This window comes from Aulostomus chinensis, chromosome 8 (genome assembly GCF_037954235.1).
Source record: "Aulostomus chinensis isolate RoL2024-O1b breed Wild chromosome 8, RoL_Achi_v1.0, whole genome shotgun sequence".
NCBI classification, from domain to species: domain Eukaryota; kingdom Metazoa; phylum Chordata; class Actinopteri; order Syngnathiformes; family Aulostomidae; genus Aulostomus; species Aulostomus chinensis.
In genome coordinates, this window is record NC_141327.1 from 4,497,168 (window position 1) to 4,520,796 (window position 23,629).

At 43.4% G+C, this 23,629-nt stretch overlaps 1 protein-coding gene across 7 annotated transcripts in view; it reads right to left on the reverse strand.

The window, feature by feature from the left end:
- The window catches only part of sorcs1 (sortilin-related VPS10 domain containing receptor 1), a 216,589-nt gene that overhangs the window by 18,131 nt on the left and 174,829 nt on the right, over positions 1-23,629 (reverse strand). For all 7 annotated transcript variants that reach the window (XR_015117522.1, XR_015117523.1, XM_086210512.1 and 4 more), the window contains exons 12-19: positions 22,620-22,696; positions 20,207-20,298; positions 19,753-19,860; positions 14,784-14,901; positions 11,166-11,299; positions 7,498-7,611; positions 4,692-4,863; positions 633-819 (exon numbers count right to left, since the gene is read on the reverse strand). Coding sequence is in view for 5 of the 7 variants with exons in the window: in XM_086210512.1 (XP_086066638.1) it covers positions 633-819; positions 4,692-4,863; positions 7,498-7,611; positions 11,166-11,299; positions 14,784-14,901; positions 19,753-19,860; positions 20,207-20,298; positions 22,620-22,696 (1,002 nt within the window). In the remaining 2 variants the exon portion in view is untranslated. The remainder of the gene's footprint in view (positions 1-632; positions 820-4,691; positions 4,864-7,497; positions 7,612-11,165; positions 11,300-14,783; positions 14,902-19,752; positions 19,861-20,206; positions 20,299-22,619; positions 22,697-23,629) is intronic.

Consider the following 23,629-nt stretch of genomic DNA (forward strand, 5'->3'; position numbering starts at 1 on the left):
CATCACAGGGTTAACACACCGCAACACAATGCACAGAAAGGAAAAGAGAAAGGAGAAAACCACTTTTCTTTTGGTCAAAGGAAGGAGTGAGGGAGAGGCTTGAAGGTGAGGGACTTTGCTGGGAATTTTTTTCCTTTGCTAAGATGGTTAACTGCCATCTGTGAGCTATTTTTCATGCGTGGCACTCCTGGGCCTGTGGCGGCTCTATCTGTAGGGCTGGCACATAGGATTGACAGATTGGTGGGGGCGACGGTGCTCCCTGATCAATAAGTGAGCTCTGTTACATCTGTCACCCCCGAATACACCAGGGGTGGTCAGCCCTGTTACATATGGAGCAGCAGGGGCTTCTGCAAGCGGAGCAGCTATGAAGCATAAGCTGACTTGAGTGGAAATGTAATGGGATTTGTTCTATCTCACTTGTTTGTTTGGGTATGGAAAGGGAGCATGTTCTGTGAAGAGATAAAGTACAGAATGTGGTGCTCTGTACAGGCTGACAGCCACAATTTCACTAAATCTGATAAAAAAAAAAAAGAGCGGGGGCAGAAGCAAATGCATGAGACTTTGGTAGAACTCTTATCTGCATAAATACATATTTGTATGCACAAATCTCACAGAACTTGTCAATATCTCACATGTTATGTGCAGGTAGAGCACAGCGGTCTCTGAGCCGAGACTGTTCTCCCCAATGGCAGTCACCCGGTAGATTCCCACGGCTTTGTAGATGTGTTTGATTCCCTCCTCGATGGAGCTCACGTTGGAATACGTCAGAGCATGTCCGTCTCCAAAGTCCAGTGTGATGCTTGTCCTCGCCCCATCACCCTGGAGAGCACAAAGACTCTCAGGAAATTGTTCAGTCTTATCATTTCATAGGTGTTGGAGTTGTTAAGATTCATCTAAAAGCAAAGGACGCTTTCTCTTTCTTCCTGTTGAAATAAGAGCTTTACAGAGTCTGAAGCTTTTTTTGTCCCCATTCTGGTTTCCATCTAAATATATAGAAAATGTTCACGTCACTTTCACTCCCTTGGACCCACCACCCATAGGAGGGTTCTGGTGCAATGTGGCCTGGGTGGCAGTCCAAGGTGGGGCCTTGGCTCTCTGAACCCCAGACATGGAAGCTGGCTTTTAGGACATGGAACGTTACCTCTCTGGCGGGGAAGGAGCTGGAGCTGGTGGAAGAGATTGAGCGTTACCGGCTAGATATAGTCTGCCTCACCTCGACACATAGCTCTGGGTCCGGAACCCGAGTCCTTGAGAGAGTTGGACTCTCTCTTTTGCTGGAGTTGCTCCAGGTGAGAGGCGGAGGGTGGGGGTGGGCTATTTGGTTGCCCCTAGACTCTCTGCCTGTACGTTGGGGTTTACCCCCGTGGACGAAAGGGTTGCTTCCCTGCACCTCCGGATCGGGGAACGGGTCCTGACGGTGGTCTGCGCTTATGCGCCGAACACCAGTTCAGAGTTTCCACCCTTTTTGGAGTCCTTGGGAAGGGTATTGGATGGTTCCCCGGCTGGGGACTCCACTGTCCTACTGGGAGACTTCAACGCTCACGTGGGCAATGACAGCGTGACCTGGAAGGGCGTGATTGGGAGGAATGGCAGGCCCGACCTGAACTCGAGTGGTGTTCAGTTATTGGACTTCTGTGCAAGCCGCAGTTTGTCCATAACTAACACCATGTTCGAACATAAGGATGCCCACCGGTGCACGTGGCACCAGGACATCCAAGTTTGCAGGTCTATGATCGATTTTATAGTCGTATCATTTGACCTGTGACCACATGTTCTGGACACTCGGGTGAAGAGAGGAGCTGAGCTGTCAACTGATCACCATCTGGTGGTGAGTTGGATCAGGTGGCAGGGGAAGACGCCGCGCAGACCCGGCAGGCCCAAACGAGTAGTGAGGGTTTGTTGGGAACGCCTGGCGGAAGAACCTGTCAGAACGATCTTCAACTCCCACCTCCGGCAGAGCTTTGACCACATCCTGGGGGCAGTGGGGGACATTGAATCCGAATGGGCCATGTTCCGCTCTGCCATCGTCGAGGCGGCTGCTGTGAGCTGTGGCCGTAAGGCTGCTGGGGCCGGTCGCCTCGGGGGGAAGGTGGCAACTTGCCCTCACTGTTTACAGTGGGGATGGGAGGCTGCTGACATCAACTGGGGAGATAACTGGCGGTCGAAGGAGTACTTTGAGGAACTCCTCAATCCAACCAACACATACTCCATGGAGGAGACTTTGGGGAGTGCTGGGGGGGGGGGGGTTGTCCAATCTCCAGGGCAGAAGTTGCCGAGGCAGTTTAGCAACTCCGCGGTGACAGAGCTCCAGGGGTGGATGAGATCCGCCCTGGGTATCTCAAGGCTCTGGATGTTGTGGGGCTGTCCTGGTTGACACGTCTCTGCAACAGTGCGTGGACATCGGGGGCGGTGCCTTTGGAGTGGCAGACCGGGGTGGTGGTCCCCGTCTTTAAGAAAGGGGACCAGAGGGTGTGTTCCAACTTTCAGGGGATCACACACCTCAGCCTCCCTGGTAAGCTCTATGCCAGGGTACTGGAGAGGAGGGTCAGGGCGATAGTCGAACCTCAGATTGAGGAGGAGCAGTGTGGTTTTCGTCCCGGCCTGGGAACCGTGGATCAGCTCTTCACCCTCACTAGGGTGCTGGAGGGGGCATGGGAGTTTGTCCAACGAGTCCACATGTGTTTCGTGGATCTGGAGAAGGCTTACGACTGTGTTCCCAGGAGCACCCTGTGGGGGGTACTCTGGGAGTATGGGGTGGATGGCCCTTTACAAAGGGCCATTCGGTCAAGCGAGAGTCTAGTCCGCGTTGCCGGCAGTAAGTCTGACTTGTTCCCAGTGAGGGTTGGACTCCACCAAGGCTGCCCTTTGTCACCGGTTCTGTCCATAACCTTTATGGACAGAATTTCTAGGCGCAGCCGGGTGGTGGAGGGGGCCGAGTTCGGTGGCGGGAGGGTGTCATCTCTGCTGTTTGCAGATGACGTAGTCCTCTTAGCGCCATCGGGCCACGACCTCCAGCTCTTGCTGGGACAGTTTGCAGCCGAATGTGAAGCGGCTGGGATGAGAATCAGCACCTCCAAGTCTGAGGCCATGGTCCTCAGCTGGGAAAGGGTGGTTTGCCCACTCCAGGTTGGAGGGGTTGGTCCTACCTCAGGTGGAGGAGTTTAAGTATCTCGGGGTCTTGTTCACGAGTGAGGGTAGGATGGAGCGGGAGATTGACAGGCGGATTGGGGCAGCATCCGCAGTGATGCTGGTGCTAAACCAGTCCGTTGTGGTGAAGAGGGAACTAAGCCAGAAGGCGAGGCTCTCGATTTACCAGTCAATCTACGTTCCAACCCTTACCTATGGTCATGTGCTTTGGGTAATGACCAAAAGAACGAGATTGCGAATACAAGCGGCCGAAATGAGTTTCCTCCGCTGGGTGGCTGGGCTCTCCCTTAGAGATAGGGTGAGAAGCTCAGTCATTCAGGTGTGACTCAGAGTAGAGCTGCTGCTCCTCCATGTTGAGCGGAGTCAGTTGAGGTGGTTCGGGCATCTGGTGAGGATGCCCCCTGGACACCTCCCTTGGCATGCCCAACCAGAAGGAGGCCCCGAGGCCGACCCAGGACACGCTGGAGGGATTATATCTCTCGGCTGGCCTGGGAATGCCTCGGAATTCCCCCGGAAGAGCTGGTGGAAGTGGCTGGGGAGAGGACAGTCTGGGCTTCCTTGCTGAGGCTGCTGCCCCGCGACTCGGACCCACCGGATAAAGTGGTGGACAATGACGACGACAACTTTCAGAAATTTAGCGAAAGAAAATGCAAATGTAATCATGTTTCCATCCCCTAATCTTATGTGAATATAAGGTCTTTGTTAATTAAAATAAGCAGATTTTGAGCACAAAGTCATACATTTCTGAGAATATAGTTGTAATTTAATGATAATGAAGCCATGATTTCAGTCTCTAACTTTAAATATTTCATCTCTAGGCACATCAGCACCACATCATCGGAATCAGGAATTTGAAAAGAACATGCAAGAAACTGCGTCTATTCCAAAGAAAGGACATGACTGACAGGTTACCAAGGAGGCTGCCTGTACTGTTTAGTTTACTTCCGTAGCAGGTACCGTGATGTTTTATTTTTCTTGTAAAATTACGTCTTTATTCTCATAATATTGTGCGACAAAAATATTACTCATTAAAGTTTTTCCCTAAATGTGGCCCAAATAATCGGTCATATAATACTCTCGTCTATCACTGTAGAAGATGAGGTCATGGTGAAGTAAGCCAGCCAGTCAAACTTCAAAGGAATACAGATACAAAACAGTGAGAGGGATTTAAGAAGTACTGAGGGAAACAAAGAGCTTGGAACAACTAGTATTCCAGCTGTGCCACTGGAAGAGTTCTGGTAACAACCCGGATGACCACCATGAGGTCTGCCCATAACATGATCCAAGTGCATCAGTGTTTATTGGTTGAATCTGTTTCCATTGCATTTATTCATATCTATCTTGTATCGACACACAAACTTTTCCACCTCCAACAAGCGAAAAATAACCTTTTTTTGTAAGATCGTCTTTTGTAACAGGTATTCCAGGGGTCAAAGCTCCTCTAATGCCAAGAGAAAGCTGAACAGAGTTGTCTCAGTTTGCATTATGAACATAATGACATTAATTTGCCGTGATATCCGTGAAACTGAAGAAAAGTGGATTACCTCCTCCAGAAAAACAAGGAAGGTGACATTGGTGCCCAGCGTGGCTGTCAGTGTGCCCTCGCTGGTGACCAGGTGGAGACCTTTGGGGGCTTGCATGGGGCACTGCTGCCTGCGGGCAGTGTACTCCACACTGACTCCAGCTGTACAGTTGTTGGATACCACCTTCCTGTAGCTGGAGAAATGGTAAATGGTTTAATGGTAATAAATTCCATGTTATTTCACAAAGTCAGTGGGAAAGTCTCCCATCACAATTGCTGTGTTTACTCTGCTGTGGTCTACACACAACATATGGAGCAACCCATATGGATTATCCATATAGGTTAGAACAAACACTCAACAGAGAAAAGCTGTCCCTTAAGTGTCTGTAGAGTGAGAGAGAGAGAGTGTGTGTGTGTGTGTGTGTGTGTGTGTGTGTGTATACAGGGTGCCCTTTGACAGGTAATTGAAAAAAATATGTGAAGAGAATATTAATGTTCCGGAATCACAGAGCCATGCTATTCAGAGGGACAGGCTCTTGTGAAGGCGACACATCCACTCACACACAGACAAAAAAGCATTTTCAAAAAAGTCCTGAAAAATATTCGCTTTACGTATTTATACATAAGTGGATGTGATGACACTCCATATGTGAAGGGGCAGAAACTGTATAACTGACCGTATAAGCATTTGTTGCTGTTTTCCACTTGAAGGATATTAGTGTGCGCTTCAGGAATATCCTCAGGTTTTGTGTTCTTCATTTTTTTGGTCTACCCGCAGAGGAGGGTTGATTCAAGCAAACGCGTGAGATTCAGCATTTGTTAATTACGCATCAGTTTCAGCCATTTTTGGGACACCTGGTTATTTTCTTGATCACCAATTTTGCTTCTGTGGGATCAGATCAATGTGTGTGGAGTCAGAAAAGTGGAACCTGAACAGGTGTGTCATCTGATTTCCCACAAACTTGCAATCAAACTGCTGTGAGCTCATTTGAGTGTAAGCTGCAGGCTAGATGAGAGACAGCTCAACTTCTTCTTCTTCCTTCTTTTTTTTTGCAAAACAGACATATTGGTAGCCAGGTTCTGTATTATTCTTTCTTTAAGAGAAATACACAAATTAATGCTGCATTATTTGTTAACACAACTCAAAATGCAGTTTGAATCAAAGTTTATTGGTGGATCAAACCTTACTGGGTGAGCACAGAAGTCGTCACACCCTTTAAGCTTTATACAATTCAGGGGCTACATCCCCTAAAAGCTGCATTTTCAAAGGTTGTTCCATCTCACACCTTGAAATGTCACCTGGAAACGCAGCCTTCTTTGTGAGGGATCCTTCACAGCTTAACTTGGTCCAGAATAAATTTCACACCATGAGTGGAGATACTGAGTCAAGCTAAGTGTAACTGTATCGCTGTCGCTTGTGTCACACTACGGTAAAATCAATGATTCTTTTCAAAAGGGAGTCTGGACATTTAAAATGAGAAGACTTCAAAATGTCCCATTTCTATCACTGGAACTTCACTCTGAAGCAGAATGTGACTTTTTATTTTGGTTTTGGGACTGAAAACCTGAGCCTAGAGTGAGTATAAACAGACCAGGAAGTCAAGCCCAGAGTCAGCTGATCGTGGCCAGCCCACATCAGTTGATGAGCAGTTTCCTGCTTATTCAGTTGACTGTCTAAGCTCATTGTCTGCTATGGTCTTTTATTGATTAATGACATTCAGGGCGCCTTACCCAAGCGTCCTCTGTGTGGCGTCTGTCATCCCTGCCACCCAAATATTCTGTATCTGGATTAATTAATGTCACTTCTGCCGCCGTTCTCCCTGCCTTTGGCTCTCCATGTGTGGAAGTGCAGGGAGGTCCCAGGACCGACCCGTAACGACTAATTAAATTCACTGTAAATGACTTAGGTTATACTGACTGAAGTGGCCCTGACTGAACCAGAAACATACATCACATTTCAATAAATACGAATGAATTTTATTAAACTGATCAGCTCATTTTATTTTATCAAACTACATGACAGTTTTTATTAGCTGCATCTGAAAGTGAATAATATTGATTACATCTCTCTGTCATGTCAATGTTCTTTACAAATATTTGAAGCTTAAGTATAAAGTATTAAAATTAGCTCATGGAAAATGAGTATAATTAAGTTCAGCTGCGCGGCGGTGTTGGTGCTGGACCTGGATGAGCTGTCAATGTAATAAATTCTGGCTAGCTGTGTCAGCTGTCAGGGTTGCTCGGTGACAGTGTAGGCCAGAACGTCCCATTTCATCAACGTTCAGTGTAGCCTTCGTGGCCCGTGAAGAAAGCAGCAGCAGCCTACCCAAACCTCATAGACCACTGCGTGCAGGGATGCAGCTCCAGAATTGAGTCACGCTAGTGTTGTGTCACATGCAGCTGAGAGTGTGTACTTAAACAAATCTGTCTTTGTCAGCATTTGCTGCCTCTTAGCTTTTGTTTTCCCCTACATTCAAGAATCAACATATTTTTTTGCACCTTTTTAGTTTTGTATTTTCTGTTGTGAGCTGAAGATGTGAACAGAAGGCTGGTGGGAACATCCTTGACACACAGTCTAACATTTGTTTTTCATTGCCTTAAAGACACAGTTTGAAAACAGTACATAATTTGTTATCGTTCACACCTGCTGCAACATGATAGTTTTTAAAAGCGCTTATTTGATTATTCAGACCACATTTGCCCCTCTGTCCCCGAGAAACTAATTAATGTTCAGCTATTCAACTCAAATCCGTTCCTTGTACTCAAAGCTTGTGAGTTACTCTGTGTGTGTATGTGTGTGTTTGTGGTGTTCCGTCTTCCGTGTTTACCCAGTGCTGTTAAGGAACGTCATCCCGGTGGTGCAACTCCTGGACATCACTGATGGATGGAACCAAAAAGCAGGGGTGCACTTGCCATCGGTGCGTCTCTCGTAGCCATAATCACTGCAGTGATGCAAACAATACAAACACACGACATGGAAACAGTTGTCAAAGATTGATACGGTAGTCAGACGCAAATATTGCTGAGGTTCCATTTGGACAATCAAGATCAATAAAATAATATTTGTCTTTAAGAATCAAATTTCAACACAAAACAAGAGTGACTACAGCAATTCCTCTGTGTTTTATGGCTTTTTCAGAGATACACCGTTGTTTGTCCAACAAATTAAATGGCAGAGCAGCACTGTGTCCTCAAAATGATAGGGACAAATTGGCCCAATTAGTGCGACATGCACACAGATGCAAAAGTGTTGTGATTGTTAATGAAAGCTATTAAGCCTGGTGATTTATGGGTTTGATGGAGCTTATTCCAAGAGCTGCCTCACTCAAGAGACCTGCAAACACATTAAGAAAAAAAAAAGAAAAAAAGGAAGAACATTAGTACTGCTGCTAATTCAAAGAAAGCCGGATGTGGGAAAACATTTTCTGTGGAAGCTGTAACAGAAAGAGACAAAAGCAGCAGAGAGAGAAAGCAGCGGAGAGAGAAAGCAGCTGATGTTAAGAGTTTCTTTGTCCTTGTGAATGCTGACGAACATGTTCAGGTGAACTCAAACGGGAAAATACTCCACATTTATCATCTCGAGCATGTTAGCTGTGACGGTGATCCCAGTTTTCTTGAACCATGGGTAATTTATTTTTACAACTCTGACAAGACTAACTAATATATAAGATCTCTATTAATACATAGCCTGTGTTGTGTCTTCACTTGTTTTTCCAACATATACAGAACGTTTCATTGTGCTGACACTGACAACTTTGTGTGTTGCATTGAGTAGAAATAGTGTACATCAAGCAAATTCTTTTATGTGGAAGTAGTGACACTAGGGTGACAAATAGGGATCAGTCAGCAGTTGAAAATAGCCCTTAGCCAATGCACTATATTTTCCTCTTTTTAAATTGCTGTTAAGAATAACAATGCCCAGCTGTTGTAGGCTTTACGACTCTTGCACTATAAAACTACATATTCTAATTTCAAAAGTGCAATGGACAACATTTCTCAACACAACCTCCTGGTAAGTAGGTGTTTCCCTCTCTTGCTGCAAGCATCTATTCTACTGGTTACCAGGTTGACACAACTAACCACAGGTTGTCAGAGGTTCAAAAGATAGTCAATTCATGTGGTCAATCTCGTCGTGATACATTTGGTGACATTGTCACACTATATATAATATAAATTGCTATTGTTAGTTAGCAAACGTTAGCTTACGTAACGAGCAGAAAAGTGGTGACCTCAGCATGACTTTTAAGTTTTAGCATGACTTTTTGTTGTATTTCAGGAGCGTTACTTTTAACGTCTGATATGCAGTCAGCGCCCTTCATACTAGACAAGCGTCGCAGTAAAAGCAGCGCGGAGAAGAGCAGCAGTGTTTCTTTTGAGTTCTTGGTATGTTTTCAAACTCTGACCGAACAATGTTAGAACAATGATTAGATTGGAGCAGGGATTCCTAAAACGTGGTGGACGCACCCCTGGGGGTGTGTGAGATAGAAAATGGGATGGTGGTTTGGGCTGTTTTTTTAAGTGGGATTTTACCACACAATAAAGATGCGTAAGTAAACATTTCCTTTGTAAATTTAAAATCAAAAGCTGACATATTTATTAACAAATAAATGCAGCCTATTCAAAATGCACCTAATGTTAAGATGAAGTGTAGAAGAAGTTATCTTCTACACACTGTATGTGGCGTTTTGTTTCCTAAAGGTGAGGGCAATTGGCGGTGCATCAACCCTGTTGGGATATAGAAGGGGGTGCGCTGCCAAAAAGTTTGGGAACCACTGGATTAGAGGGATGATTAAAAACAATCATTAAATAAAATAAAAATAATATTAGACAAAAGCAGGTGCTAGCAGATTTTTTGGTGTGCCGGAAAAAGAGCTACAGAGTCGCACAAGTAGGATTGGATGAGATGGGATGGGTGTGAAAATCCGTGCCTCTATCAGGCTCCACTGCACACACAATGTATCAAAAGGTCACACGAAAGCACCCCAAGCTGTCGGTTCAATATATTTGGTTTGACATAAAGTAGGCAAGAGACGGTTAAAAGACAAGCAACACATTAAAAAGAAATATCTTCATGCCCTCATTTATGTTCCATCTGCTGGACCTCTTCCAGTCCCCATGCTTGTGAACTGTGCTGGAGCCCACCTAGCCCTCCTGTGCTGGGGCCAAGCAAACGCACAGGCCCACAGCTATGAATGTGGATCGAGGTGTGGGGCTGCAGAAAGATCTTGAAACCACTTTGCCTTCTCTTTGAAGGTTTCATTGAATAAGTGTTTAAAAAAAAGTTAGGGTGACGTCTTGGTTCCTTGTGAAAAACTATAATAAACCAGGATAATGTATAGTTTGTACTCTGTATAATTACTATGTATTAAGGCAGCTGGAGCAAAGAATTGGTCAGGTGGGCACACATGGGTCACTGGAAAACATTTTTTTTAAATGCTTTCCATCAATGGAATCCCAATCTCAACAGCAGATAGAATTTTCATACAACCCACCAGCTAAAAAAATATATTCTACTTGAGAATGTTCCAACATCTGTGAGTACCAGCAGCTCTTACAGTAAGTAGTACAGTAGCATCATTCTGTCTGCTGGGGAAAACAACTTTCAAAGTGTTACCTTTTCAAAAGACACCCAAACCATGCATGCGCTCCAAATACTTTTATTTTGGGTATGCATACTTCTACAGGAGTGGTAGGGTGTTAAATATAGCAGCTGAGAAAAAAGAACACCAGGTTAAAGTGCATCTTTTCACAAGACTCTTTCTTTCTTCTGAAACACCCAAATTTCCCAACTATATGCACCCGGATTTAATGCATTCTTTGCTTCAAGTCAGCTTCCAAACTCTAGCCTCTCTCTCAGTCTTGACAATGGAATGCTCATAACTGTGATTTTGAAAATACCCCCTTTAAACTGATACTTAGCCCAAAAATGTGTTTTTCCCTTCAAGTGCAAACAGGTGTCTTGAGCTCAAAATGACATTTACCCCCCGGCATCAGTTCTTTGTGACTGCAGAAAGCAGAAAGAGCTGAAAATGTATATTTAGCTTTAAGTTACAACAAGAGCCACCGCTGCAAAACAACAGCAAAACTGGCCAGAACACTTGTTTAGCGCCGGAACCAAACTAGAACACTTCTGCTTAAACGAGAACGAGAACTGAAGGTCATAGTTAGTTTGCTCAACGAAGTGCTTTGACGCTGTTGCTAGCAGTCAGTCGCCACCAGCTTCAAGCTAAAAATATCATTACCTTCTTATAATAATCACCTAAGTCATTTTTCAAGTTATTCAGAAAATACAAAAAAAATGGAGATAAAGCATTTGTCGTTTAAGGCCAAAAAATGAATAAAAAAGGCATGGTGGAAATAAAAAAATGTAATGGGGAGATTACTAATAACCTCAGGATAACTACTGTATATGTGAGTTTTTGGCTGTACTCCACCTCTACAGTGGAGATGCATACGGTACTGATTATCAGAAGGTTTTCAAAAAAGGTCAGCTCACCATTCAAAGTCAGCTTCGGTGCAGTCGCAGGGACCCGTTGTCATTGAGACAGAATACATCTTCCCCATAACACACCTGGATGTGGGCTTCAGCTTCCGGTAGATTCTTTTCACTCCCATGAGGCAAGGCTCACCCTGCAGGCCCATTTCAAAGAGAACCCAGAGGAAAGTTACACAGAGTAAAAAACAAAAAAAATCCAAACAAAAAACCAGCGCCTTCTGTCACACTTGCCACCATGAATAATTTAAATGAAGCAACTAGGCGTGCGTGCATCATGCTGTGTGAGAAAAGCGCCTTGTTTAACTCTGCTCGCCATGATTTATTTGCGGGCTCATGTTCTTTGCGATTGTCACACTGCAGACTGCGTTTTTTTTTTTTAATAGGATTTTTTTTTTTTTTATATGATACACAGGGTGAAGCTGACCAAATAAAAAGGAGCTTCTGTCGTAAAGCTTCCAGCCCCTGATCCATTTTTAGTAATGCATCTATGCATGGGAAGTGAATATGAAATCAGCTGGAGCCCAGAGAAGATGAAAAGTTAACACCAGCCTGTTTCACTGCAAACTATTAAACTGCTGCTTTTTATGGCAACATTCTGTCTTTGTGCATTAGGTGTCAGTAGTGAGACGCTTCAAAAAAGTCTGTTTCCACAAATAGACTGCCGGCTCCTGAAAAACCTCCCTAATTTTCCCAGTACATCTCCTCTCTGTTTTGAGATACTGTTTTTGAAGCGGATCAGACCTACAGGAGGAAGGTTATTAGCTCGGACTCCTTTCGTCTTCCCTGCTATATGTTTTGATCATTAGCAGTCTCTGAGCATATGGATGTCGAAACAAATTACCAAACTGGGCCGTGAATAAAGGAGCGAGTAAAGTCTCTGGCTCGGCTTCAAGCCTGACCAGGTTGAAGGGGTTTTGGGCAGGTTTAATGTATGCAGGGGAGTGTGTGTGTGTGTGTGTGTGTGTGTGTGGGGGGGGGGGGGGGGTCTCTCTGAGCATCAGCAGGAAGAGATGGAAAATCTGCATAAGTGCTTTGGGAACTGAGAACTGTCCAGCTCCAGTCCACACACTAAAGCGCTGCAGCTAAAAGGAGACATCAGTTGGTTATTACCTTAATAATCAAACCCAGCCCAAAGCTCGCAGGGACCAGATTTCATTTTCATGTAGAAGTATTTCATTGTGGAATAACAGTTAGTTCAGTTCAAACTTTAACATTCTTCAGGGCTTTTGTTGGATAACAGACTGGAGGTGCTAAGACACAATGGCTTGTTTTGACATCTTGGAAATTGTAACCTCAGGAATGGCAAGCAACTTTGCAGTAAGGTCCCTTGTGGTCTGGTTCTGACCCGTTTCGGGGGACGCAGCTTCTACTCACGCAGGGATATTTCAAGATAACAGACGTCACTCTTTGTTGGGGCGCTGTAATAGTAAGCTGTTATCGTGTCAGTCGAGGGACGTAGGTGGGCGGCCACAGTGATACGGGCATCTCTGTATGTTGAATGGCTCAATGTGTAGAAAAATGTTTAATTGTTATTGTATCACAAAGGAATGCAAACAGCCCAAACTCTGTCCACCCACCCAAGGCACTTTCCCTGCAGGGTGCCAACACTGGCCACAGCCTGCCTCTGTAGCTCGACCCCCTTTGCTACACACTGATGTCAAAAGTTGAGTGTGTCTAATAGTCGTAAAAAGGTTTACAAGGAAGACAGCTGAGAGGCCTCTGTGTCTGCTACAGACGCCCACGGGTGTCTTGTGTTTTGGTATAACATGCTGGGGGAGGCAGAGTCTCTACCTGACAAGCCGAGCGCAGTGAGATGGGGATGTGTTGAAGATATCTACCCAGCTTTGATGAAGTTAGGTTTTTACTACACTTGTCAGTGACAGGCCTGTAGCGACCACTGAGGACACATCCTTGCTATTTTTTTTTTTCCAGGGATTATGTTATTTTTCTGAATTTTATGCACGGGGGTAAGCTTTAACACTTGGATAGGGTAATAAATAACTTTTACATTGGAGGTATTTCTGTCCTATCCTAACTTCAGATAGGAAAAACTTCTCTAACTTCACAAAATTGTAAACTCTTTAAAACTTTAACTCTGTCCTAACTTCTACATTTACACCAGTCTGTTGCTCTTTCATTACTTTTCCACAACCATCAAAATGTCAAGAAGAAGAAGGTCATTTAGAGACGGATTTTAACGATGTGTTGTTGAAAACATACAGATCATCTTGGGCTCAATGAGGAGCAGAGTCGATGTCATAGAGCTCAAGAACGAGGTTCTGTAAATTAAAAAAATGCATTCATATTCTACAAAGAAGCATCTCACCACGAGCCAAAAGGTTGTGAAATGATGGTAAATGCTCAAGTTTGCACAATATCTATTTTGTTTAAAGAAAAAAAAGGCTTTAATGGGATTCACACGTCCTACACTACCCACAATTCTCAAGAACCTCCATGCTTGAAAGTGTGTGTTTAGTTTGATAAGATCTACTGAAACATGATTTCTCTTTCTGTTTCTATTCACAAGTTGATACTTTGATGCTAGCAACAACATAAAATGGTTATGAAATGTCGTCGTTAACACTTAAGATAATTATGTACACGCAGAGTCTTGTGTCTTTGGCCTTTTCTCCTCTTTCCTGTTATCTTGTCGTGCTGAATCTAATATTTTATGGTCACGATTCATCAGCTCGCTGCTTGGCTTGGTTCCAGCACAGAAACTCTTTGTATCAGCATTTGCTGAAATGTCAGTGGAGAAAGTGAATGCATGAAAGCTGCTGTTTATCTGTATGAGGAGATCCTGCGTATGTTTGTGCCCCTCACTACTACACAAGAGCAGAGGAGGACGACCACCGCGATGAAGGTACGATCCCGCCAAATACAAGGTTTGCAAAAGGCCCCAAAAAGCGGTGTGTGAAAAATGCACAGCCAAAATTTGGTTTATGTAAAACATGAAAAAATAACTTCATTTTGTTACTGCAAACTCTATTGAAAATCCATCCATTCATTGTCTTCCGCTTATTCCTATTAAGGGTTGCGGGGGGGCTGGAGCCTATCCCAGTGTCAACGAGCGAGAGGCGGGGTTCACCCTGGACAGGTCACCAGTCCATCGCAGGGCCAACATGAAGAGACGAACAACCATTCACACTCACATTCACACCTACGGTCAATTTAGAGTATCAATCAGCCTCGTCCCCAATCGCATGTCTTTGGATGGTGGGGAGAAGCCGGAATACCCGGAGAGAACCCACACAGTATGGAGAGAACATGGAGACTCTATTGAAAATAAAGGAAAATAAAACTTTCATGCTTTACTTTAATTTCATCCATTAAAAAAGACTGATAATGAAATTTAATCCTTGTAACCCTTCACTGATGCACATGTCAACTAGTTGTGTCTTATTATTAAATGGAAGTTTTTGGTGATCCACAAACTGTTGTAAACATAAAGTAGTCAAAAACATCCTATGAACTGGAGGGAATATTGACTTGAGCCACAATAAAAGCGATCAGGTAAAAGTGGTCCACATTTCAACTCAGGTACAGTTTTTCTTCCACCAGCAGGCAGGAATGTTTCAGGGTGTATGATAAACTAGTCTGTGCTGCCATGAATTGTACCTGGTTGTGTAGGTGCCACGTCTGATAATCCGCCTCTGTGCACCTCCGGTTGAAGATGGACCTGAAGTCTATTTTCACCAGCTGCCACTCGGAGCGATGACTGACGTGCCCAAATATCCTGGAAAACAGCCATGTGTGCAGTTGGTTGTTACACACAAGAGATGCTGCCACACAATGATGAAGCTGAAATGGCGCTCAAGGACAAATCCTGTACAGTGTCATCCAATCCAGGTCTTGTTGTTGCTGACGATAGGGGGTTGGACTGTGTGTGTGTGCGTGTGTGTGTGTGTGTGTGTGGGGGGGGGGTGATGATTTTAAATGCAGACTTCAAACTACAAGTAAGCAACAAACATGTCATTGATACTAGAAGCGGCCATTTGTTCCCAGTGGTGTTTTAAAAATCAAACTTTTGACTTTCCCTTCGGTGTGACTTCGGTGTCGACATCCTCCCACTCACAGAAAGGAGAGATAATGAAATCTAAACAAGTATGAAGCATAAGGAATGCACAGGGAGAGAGAAGAAGTCCATCAAATAAACAATACAGGGTGCTGCATTTAGTCCCCGTTCTGCTGTGTGTAGCTCCAAAAAAGTTCCCAAGAGCTCCTCCCTTCTTCCTCTTTGCCTTTCAGCCTGCAGAGCATGGTTTCATAGGACGCTGTCTCCACCATTGCTGCCAACCACTCTCTCAGAGTAGGAGACACATCTGTCTTCCAATGTCTTAGAGTTACTCTGGCGGCCGTGATCAGGCCCACCACAATAACCAAAAATGTTCCCTTAAATACATTTGGTAATTGAGACCTGTCCCCTATCAGACACATCTCAGGAGTCAAGGGGGCCACTAAACCGCTCCATTCACTCAGGAAATTCACAACGTCTGCCCAGAATGGAGCCACCAATGTACACTCCCATATTCAGTGCAAGAAGGTTCCCAGTCCTGTTTTACATTTCCAACACTTATTGTCAGTCAACAGTTTCATTCTATGTAAACTCACAGGAGTGTAATCGTATCTGTGTATAATCTTGTACTGTGTCAACTTCCCTCGTGCCTCCTTTACATTTTTCCCACAACCTGCCAGCATGTCCAGCCATTTCCCCGGAGCAAAATTTCTTCCCAGATCCCTCTGCCACAACAACTTTACATTAGCGGACTCCCCACTTACAGCAAGATTTGTTATTTTGTAAAATTGTGAGGCTGTGCAGCGGTCCGGTGACATTTTCACATTATCCATAATATAGTTCTCTGAAGAGTTACACAATCCCTAATTTGTAAATATTTCCAAAAATGTTGTTTTCCTTCAAGTTTAGAATGACTGATTAATTCCTCATTAGACATAAATTGTCCATTTTTATATAGATCTCCTATTGTACATAAACCTCTGGAGTGCCACTGCCTCCAGTACACCGACACCTTACCCATATGAATGGCAGGGTTAAACCACAATGAAGCGTAAGGCTGTACACAGTGTGAATCCTTATACATTTTATGTGCCTTGGCCCAGACTTCCCTAGAGTGGACTAATACAGGACTCTCTGTATCACTGCGCTGAGAGAGCATCTCCTTTACACTAAATGGTGAACACAACTCGCCAATTTAGCCATTTCAAAAGATATGGCATATAACCTCGGGTCCGGTAAACCTAAACCCCCCTTTTCCCTAGGAGAACAAAGTTTGCTTAGTTTAATTCGAGGCCTTTTGCCTTCCCACAGAAACTGTTTGACCACATCATCATATTTCTTAAAAATAGTGAGTGGTAACGTAATTGGCAACATCATCAACAGGTAATTAAATTGAGGAGCTATTATCATTTTGATTATATTAATTTTTCCCCACAACGTAAATTTAATCTTCACCCACTTCTCCAGATTTGTTTGGATTTTTTGTAACAGAGGATTAAAATTTAACCAAGGCAGCTCTGCCAGATCTTGACTAAGTTTAATACAGAGATATTTGATACCTTTAGATACCCACTTAAATTTAAATTTTTTCCACTATGTGTCAATGAAGTCAATGGCATCGCCTCAGATTTATTCCAATTAACTGTGTAACCTGACAGCTTAGAGTAGGACTGAATAGTTTCCATCAGGCATGGCAGGAATGTCTCAGGGTCCGTCACCACAGCTAAAATGTCATCTGCAAATAACAACAGTTTGTGTTCTTGGCCACCACATTCAACCCCTTGACACCTGTATGATTTCTAATATTGACAGCCAGAGTTTCCAAAAAAATTCTAAACAATAGGGGGCTCAAGGAACACCCAAACGTGTGTTTGAGCCTGTGCCTTGTTCTTTTTGTTTATTTGTTTGTTTTTGTTTTTATTTTTCTGAAAAATTCAATAAAAATTTGAATGACAAAAAAAAACAAACAAAAAACTTCTGACTTTTTCCAAAATGAGTCCATCAATGATCTGGTGAATTACTGGATGGACTGGGATTAGAATTAAAAAGACCATTTTTACTTCGAACCACCAAGGGGTCATTTGTACCCCTCATAGAAAACGTCTGTATAAGGCAGTACACCTGGTTATGTAACAGCCCGCATTGTTTGATAAGCAGGTGCTCGAACCATGAGGCTGAGGCGAGATTAGCGAGAACAAGCAATGAATATTCAATACATAATAGCAATCTTCCAGGACATAAGTGAGGGAGAAGAGGAGAGATCAGTGACTTGTCATTTTCACTTGACGAGGAGTTTTAGGACGATGATTTGACATTCCGGTCGTTTGTGGAATAACAAATAGGGACAAGAAGACGTGTTTATACCGTTTACTGTTTATACTAAACTCATTAGTTGCAGGTAACTACTGCTAACATGTACATGATCCAAGTGAGGAGATGAAGCGGCTTCACGTGTGTGTCATGGAGAGACGCGTGTAAGAAAGCTGTTTTTAATATATAAAGTAGCACGCTATAATCCACATTTTTTTGCTTTACAATAATTATTGTATTGTGTCATTTTTTAAATTTTTGAATATTTGTCATGACCTTCAGTTGATTGACAGATTAAATTAAAACAAATAGTGAGCGTAGTAGTGATCTTATTCAAGAAAACAGCACGTTAACATCCATTTTTTCTTCTTTTCTTCTTCTATTTAATCGTTTAAATGTGTTAATGACTAATTTAATTATTTTTTTGTCTGTGGCCTACAATTTCACACACATCAATATTATAATGAAGCAGCCTCAAGCAATTGTGAATGGAATAAAAGCCATAAACTGAATTTTAAATAGTTATTTTGTCAAGACTTATAATTCAAAAGAAATAGATGAAAATGAACAACTTAACTGCCTAAAGACAAGACATCTTAGAAGAAGCGTTAGATAAATACCACTCAGACGGCATCACACTAATAGATACGAGAGGAAGGGCGGGTCCCAACAAATGTACATTTTTTTTTCTCCTGTTTCAGAAGGTTTTGCAGCAAAATTGCTGCTCTACACTACAAGTGGGAAATATATTTAGAAAGTGATATTTTTTCAAGCTTGGTTTACATCCTCAGTAGGAACAAATCGGTGTGGAGCGAACTGCCGCAGACACAGTGAGGAAGTCGTGACGAATTAAGAGTGAGACTGACACATCATTTGTTTGGCCTTCAGAGTTTTTCGACAGAACGTAAAATATAGAATGACAAAAGCGTTGGCCTTTAAAACTTGGAATGTGATCTTTAGCGAGATTGAACAGATATATTATTATTAATATTATTAAAGAGTCAGGGACTGCATCGGAATGAATATGAATACATTCTTAATGGCCAGAAGCAACAAAAACCCCAAGGTTATGAGGCTAAGCAGATAAATATTCCATCTCCAGCTAAATGAAGTGGTTGTGTTTTTCTGCGCTGACCCCCCCTCACCATTCATACCACAACATATTTATCACAATCAATCTGTCAATTACCGGTCTGACGCGCCTGACCGGGGCACTTAAAAATGAGTCCAAAATGAGAGGAAAATGGTGCATGATGGGCTTATGAAAACTAATGGTGTTTCTGTCCGATGGGAGGTTGGGAGGTAGGAGGTTGAAGACTATTTGTTCTTAGTATGTGTGTGTGTGTGTGTGTGTGTGTGTGTGTGTGGACTACCAAGTAGTCCTGGTGGTAGCTGTACCCCCTCTGCTGCTCGCAGGAGCACCATCGACTATCGTGTTTGTCATATGTGGAGTCGTCAGCCACATTTTTTCTCTTGGCTCTGAGGAGGGGAAGAGCAGCAACCAGGACTCATACTCCCAACCAGCAACTACAGGTAAGACCGACTTTGTCTGTACGGACACCCAGCAAACCCGGGGAACCAGAAGGCTGTGCTACCTGGGCATTCTTACTATGTATTTACTTGCTTCCCACTTCCTCAGTCAGTCTGGAGTCACTGATGTCACGGCTGCAGAAACCCTTTGCTGTATCCCTTTCTGAAGTCCTACATCTCTCCTGCAGTCAGGGAGTGGTGCTGGGTCATGATATATGCACACACTCAGGGCTATTCTAATAATAAATGTGCACAAGCACAAAAGGAATGTCCATAAATCTGTTTTCTGAGGACACGCTGAGAGGCTCGACACACTTTTTAATCCTGTTAAAAACTTTTACAGCTGAAGTTTCTGGTCTGTTTCCTCAGCCAATTATTTGATCGTATTGATCATGTTCCTTCATGTTCTTCAAATGGACCGTCACGCTGTCACTGGCTGTCGAAGCATTGATCTGCTGTGATCATAATCTGGAGACAGACAGTTTTGATGTTGGGTAGACCTTGAGAGAGATGTTTTTATTCATGAAAAGGGAAACAGGCAGTCAGGAATGCTGAATCTATCAGGCTTGGGCAGAGATGTGGAGAGCACAGACTTGAGTTGAGGCACAAGAGAACACACAAACACACACACACACACACACAGACACACTTACATTCACACAGGCTATTTGCTGTTCCTTTGATACATGAAGTGTGATTGATAGATTTCAGTGTCAACAAATGTTCACTCACGTCATGATGAGAGTTTCCTCCCCAGGCTCTCCCAGCACCCCGTCCACAAACAGCGGCGTACTGGTGAAGCTGTACTTGTTCCACTGCCGTCCTTCGTCAAAGCTCAACCTGGAACATAAACAGCCATTTCACAAGGGGGCGTCACTAATCCCCAGACTGTGTGCTCAAGCTAATGACCCTGAGAGTTATCTAACAACTTTATTTCATATTCTGTGCAGCGCTCAGGCTCTGCTCAGTGAACACTGATCAGTGGAAGCTAGACTCATTATGACTTCAAACGCGGAAAGGTGAAACTGAATGACAATTGTCATTGTTTTCCGCAGCAAAGAATAATATCCTCCCCCAGCTCTAAGACAATCTCATTTGCCTTTGTTTGACTAACTTAAGACCGGGAGCTTCCTCTGAGGGGATTAGTCATGCTGTGACAAATGGCGCCTCTGTCATAATGACTCACCACAGGTGTCGGATGGGAAGCGGAGTGTGTCTTATTGCTACTAAGGCTCCTCCTTGGTCGAGATACAGCACCGCATACTCTTCATCGAAGATCTGCGGGGAAAAAAGTGGAAAAATGAGAGGGCTCACTGCAGTGGCCAACACACACATCTCTATAACCAGGCTGCATCATTAGCAAGGTAATTATACACCGCACAAGCACAGTAAACGTCAAGCTTTAACTTTACCACATCAGCTTTCATTGCTGCATTTAATCAGAAACAAGTCCAACAAATAGAAGATGCCAGGATCTGGCCTCCCACTTACATTGTGGATTAAATTACTCTTCAGGTTTCATTTGATTATGGATCTTTAAAAACTTGCTAGAGTATGCAGATAAAGGGCTACATCATAAAATAAAGCAGAGAGAGAGAGCGAGCAAGAGAGAGAGAGAGAGTGAAGAGCATGTCAGTTACTTTAGTAGCCTCCTCTAACAGGCCAGTGGATGTTTTAAAAATCAACTGGATACATTATTTGAAAAATTCATTGTTAAAAATTGTTTTTATGGAAATATTTTCAGAAAAACTTTTACATCTGGCCTGTTATGCATCAATAAGTTTATGCAATATCTCTTTGGACGGATATTACCAATAATTATGCATTCAAACAGGCAGTAAACCAGCATCGCTCGCAGTTCCTAAGCCCTATCTCTGATTTCAGTACCCTGCACTTGTGTTGTCTTGGCAGGATAAACCATATGGGCAACAAGGGCAACCATCAGGGAAACCAAACAGCCATACAACAAAGCAACCAAGGTTGCTGCTGTTGTTTCCTTTGTGTCTTTAACTCTGCATGATGTGCTTGGCTGCACTGTGTGAGCGCAAACAGTCCCAGTATGTGAAGAACAGGGCTCCAATATTTTCCCTAAGCTCTCAAATGATCAGAATCTCTGATATTTGTGTGTCTCAAATAATGTGCTTGTGGTGGTCCGGCACAATAAAAAAAACAACAAGAGGCTGTAGTCACCTGACAACCTCATGAACCCTGAAATCTACAGCAAAGCATGTGAGACTTTATGGTGTATTCAGTACTTTTCTATAGGCATATTCAGGCCTGTAACCGATATAGATATTTCATGAAGGCCAACAAAGGGGACACATCGACACACTGTATTGTGCTGACAAAAACAATTGAGTACGGCTACATTATTCAAAGGTTGGTTGGAAAAATGTCATGGTAATGACTGAATGAAAATTTTTGTTGACAATGTAAAAGAAGATTACATGACATAAACAAGTAAATAATTGAGTACAGACTAAAAAGCACCAAAAAGTCCCCAGGTGTGTTTCTGTTGTGGTTCTCAGAGGTTCCTGAGTACCCACCTCTCACATGGGGTTGACAGAGAGAACAGATGTTGAATAAATGCTAAGCTATCAGCTATCTTCAAATCTTCCTGAACCCCGCTTCTCACCCGTTGACGCTGGGATAGGCTCCAGCTCCCCGCGACCCTTAATGTAGGAATAAGCGGAAGACAATGGATGGTTGGATGGATGGATGGGAAATTGACCGTAGGTGTGGCTGTTAGTGTGAATGGTTGTCTGTCTCTTTGTGTTGGCCCTGTGATGGACTGGTGACCTGTCTAGGGTGAACCCTGCCTCTCGCCTGAAGGCAGCTGGGATAGGCTCCAGCCCCTTCACATGATAAGTGGTAAAAAAAGATGGATGGATGAATGGATGGAGCTTGCCATATTCAAGTTTTGAAGTCAATGCAGTTTTACACCTTCAGAGGTTTTCCAAGTGCAGAAGTCACTTCTTCATTATCCTGCAGCCCAAAAAAATCTGTGCACTCATGCTGTGAAGGATGCACGCATGCATCCTCACTGCATATTACTTTTTGTAAATAGGCTGTTACAAGTAAAACGTAAAAATTGATGAATGTTTTGTCACATACAAAGCATTTATACATCTGACCCCAAGCTTGGTCTAAATGCTTTACCTTCATTTTAAGCTTGTATTCAGTCACACAACAAATAGAACCAGGAGAGTCAATTGCCTCCCTGCACCTCAGGGCAAACCCACTTATGGATCAGATTGATTTCAGATAGGGCCTCTTGGGGTAAATCAGAACTCGCAGCACTTCATGATGAATGTTTGGATGACACAGATTAAATCACAATCAGCAGTTGGTAGCTACTGATGTGCACTTGAAAAGGTGTAAAAACATCAACATTTGCAGGCTGGACAGTACACGGCAGAAGTTGCAACACCTGCTCTCATTTGTCTACTGCTGTTCGTAGAAAAACAAGGTGAGAGGCTTGAAGCTTGCATGTTGTTTACATGTCCACAAAAATAATGTAATTCTCTTAAAAATGGTAATATAGGCATAAATGCTTCAAAATTCAATGGATCAGTTCCTAAAACAATGGGTAGCCATACCTGTCTCCATGTGTTGCCTGCGTCTGACGTGATATACACACTGACATTGCTGGTGGTCAGCTCTGCGCCGATGGAGCCTGCAATAGTGAATCACACACAGATCGGAGACAAGTGCATAATGTAGACACGGAAATAGATTCTGTTTAAGATCAAACAAATCCAAGAGGTGGTGGGACAATGGGGGGCTCCAGCATGTAGCCACAGACTCAGGTTGTAATTCGAGCACACCTGAAGATCTACCGAGCAGTGCCACATTCAAATTATCCTGTAAATGCGAATAACTGGATCCACCTTCCACTCGTTTGCACCATAGTACAGTGTTCACTCGTGTGCTCTCTCTAATGCAGTGCAAACTGTTCAGATTAATTTAATTTAGCCACTAATTGGTGCCAGGTTGGTGTGACATTCAAAGTTGTCTCCTTGTTTGAGTGCTTTTGACAAAGAGTTTTCTTTATATATAGTGATTTATATCTGTACGAGAATGTCATTGTCAGATGAGTGACTATGCACGTGCAATCCTGCACTTCCCTTGCCAGCATTTTGCTGTATTTCAGTGTGAACAGCCTGCTGGCAATGGCATACAATGGGTCATTGAGTAGGCAGAATGTGGTCCATCATGTTTGAGTATGTCGTGGGCAGCACATTCATACACAGTCCATAAAGACTCTAGACAGCTGGTCCATAGAAGCTGCAGGAGGTTGGAACTTATGTCATTGCAGTTCTGTATTGTAAAAAGGGCAGATAGGTGTCAGTATATGTAGAAATTATTCAATCACCGTATTTATATTTTGAATGACACGTGATCTTACTGGGGAAGAGTGACAGAGTGCAGATTGACAAGAGCATCATCTCCAATATAGACTGTTTCCTCTCGGTAATGTCAACACCAAAAATATATGAGCTGGGTATTTTGAGACTCCAAAGCGTCCTCAGTATTTAATATAGAAGCTGAAGTTTTAATAAAAATGATGTTCTTTTTCTCTTGTTGTTTCTTGGGGGGAAAAAAAACA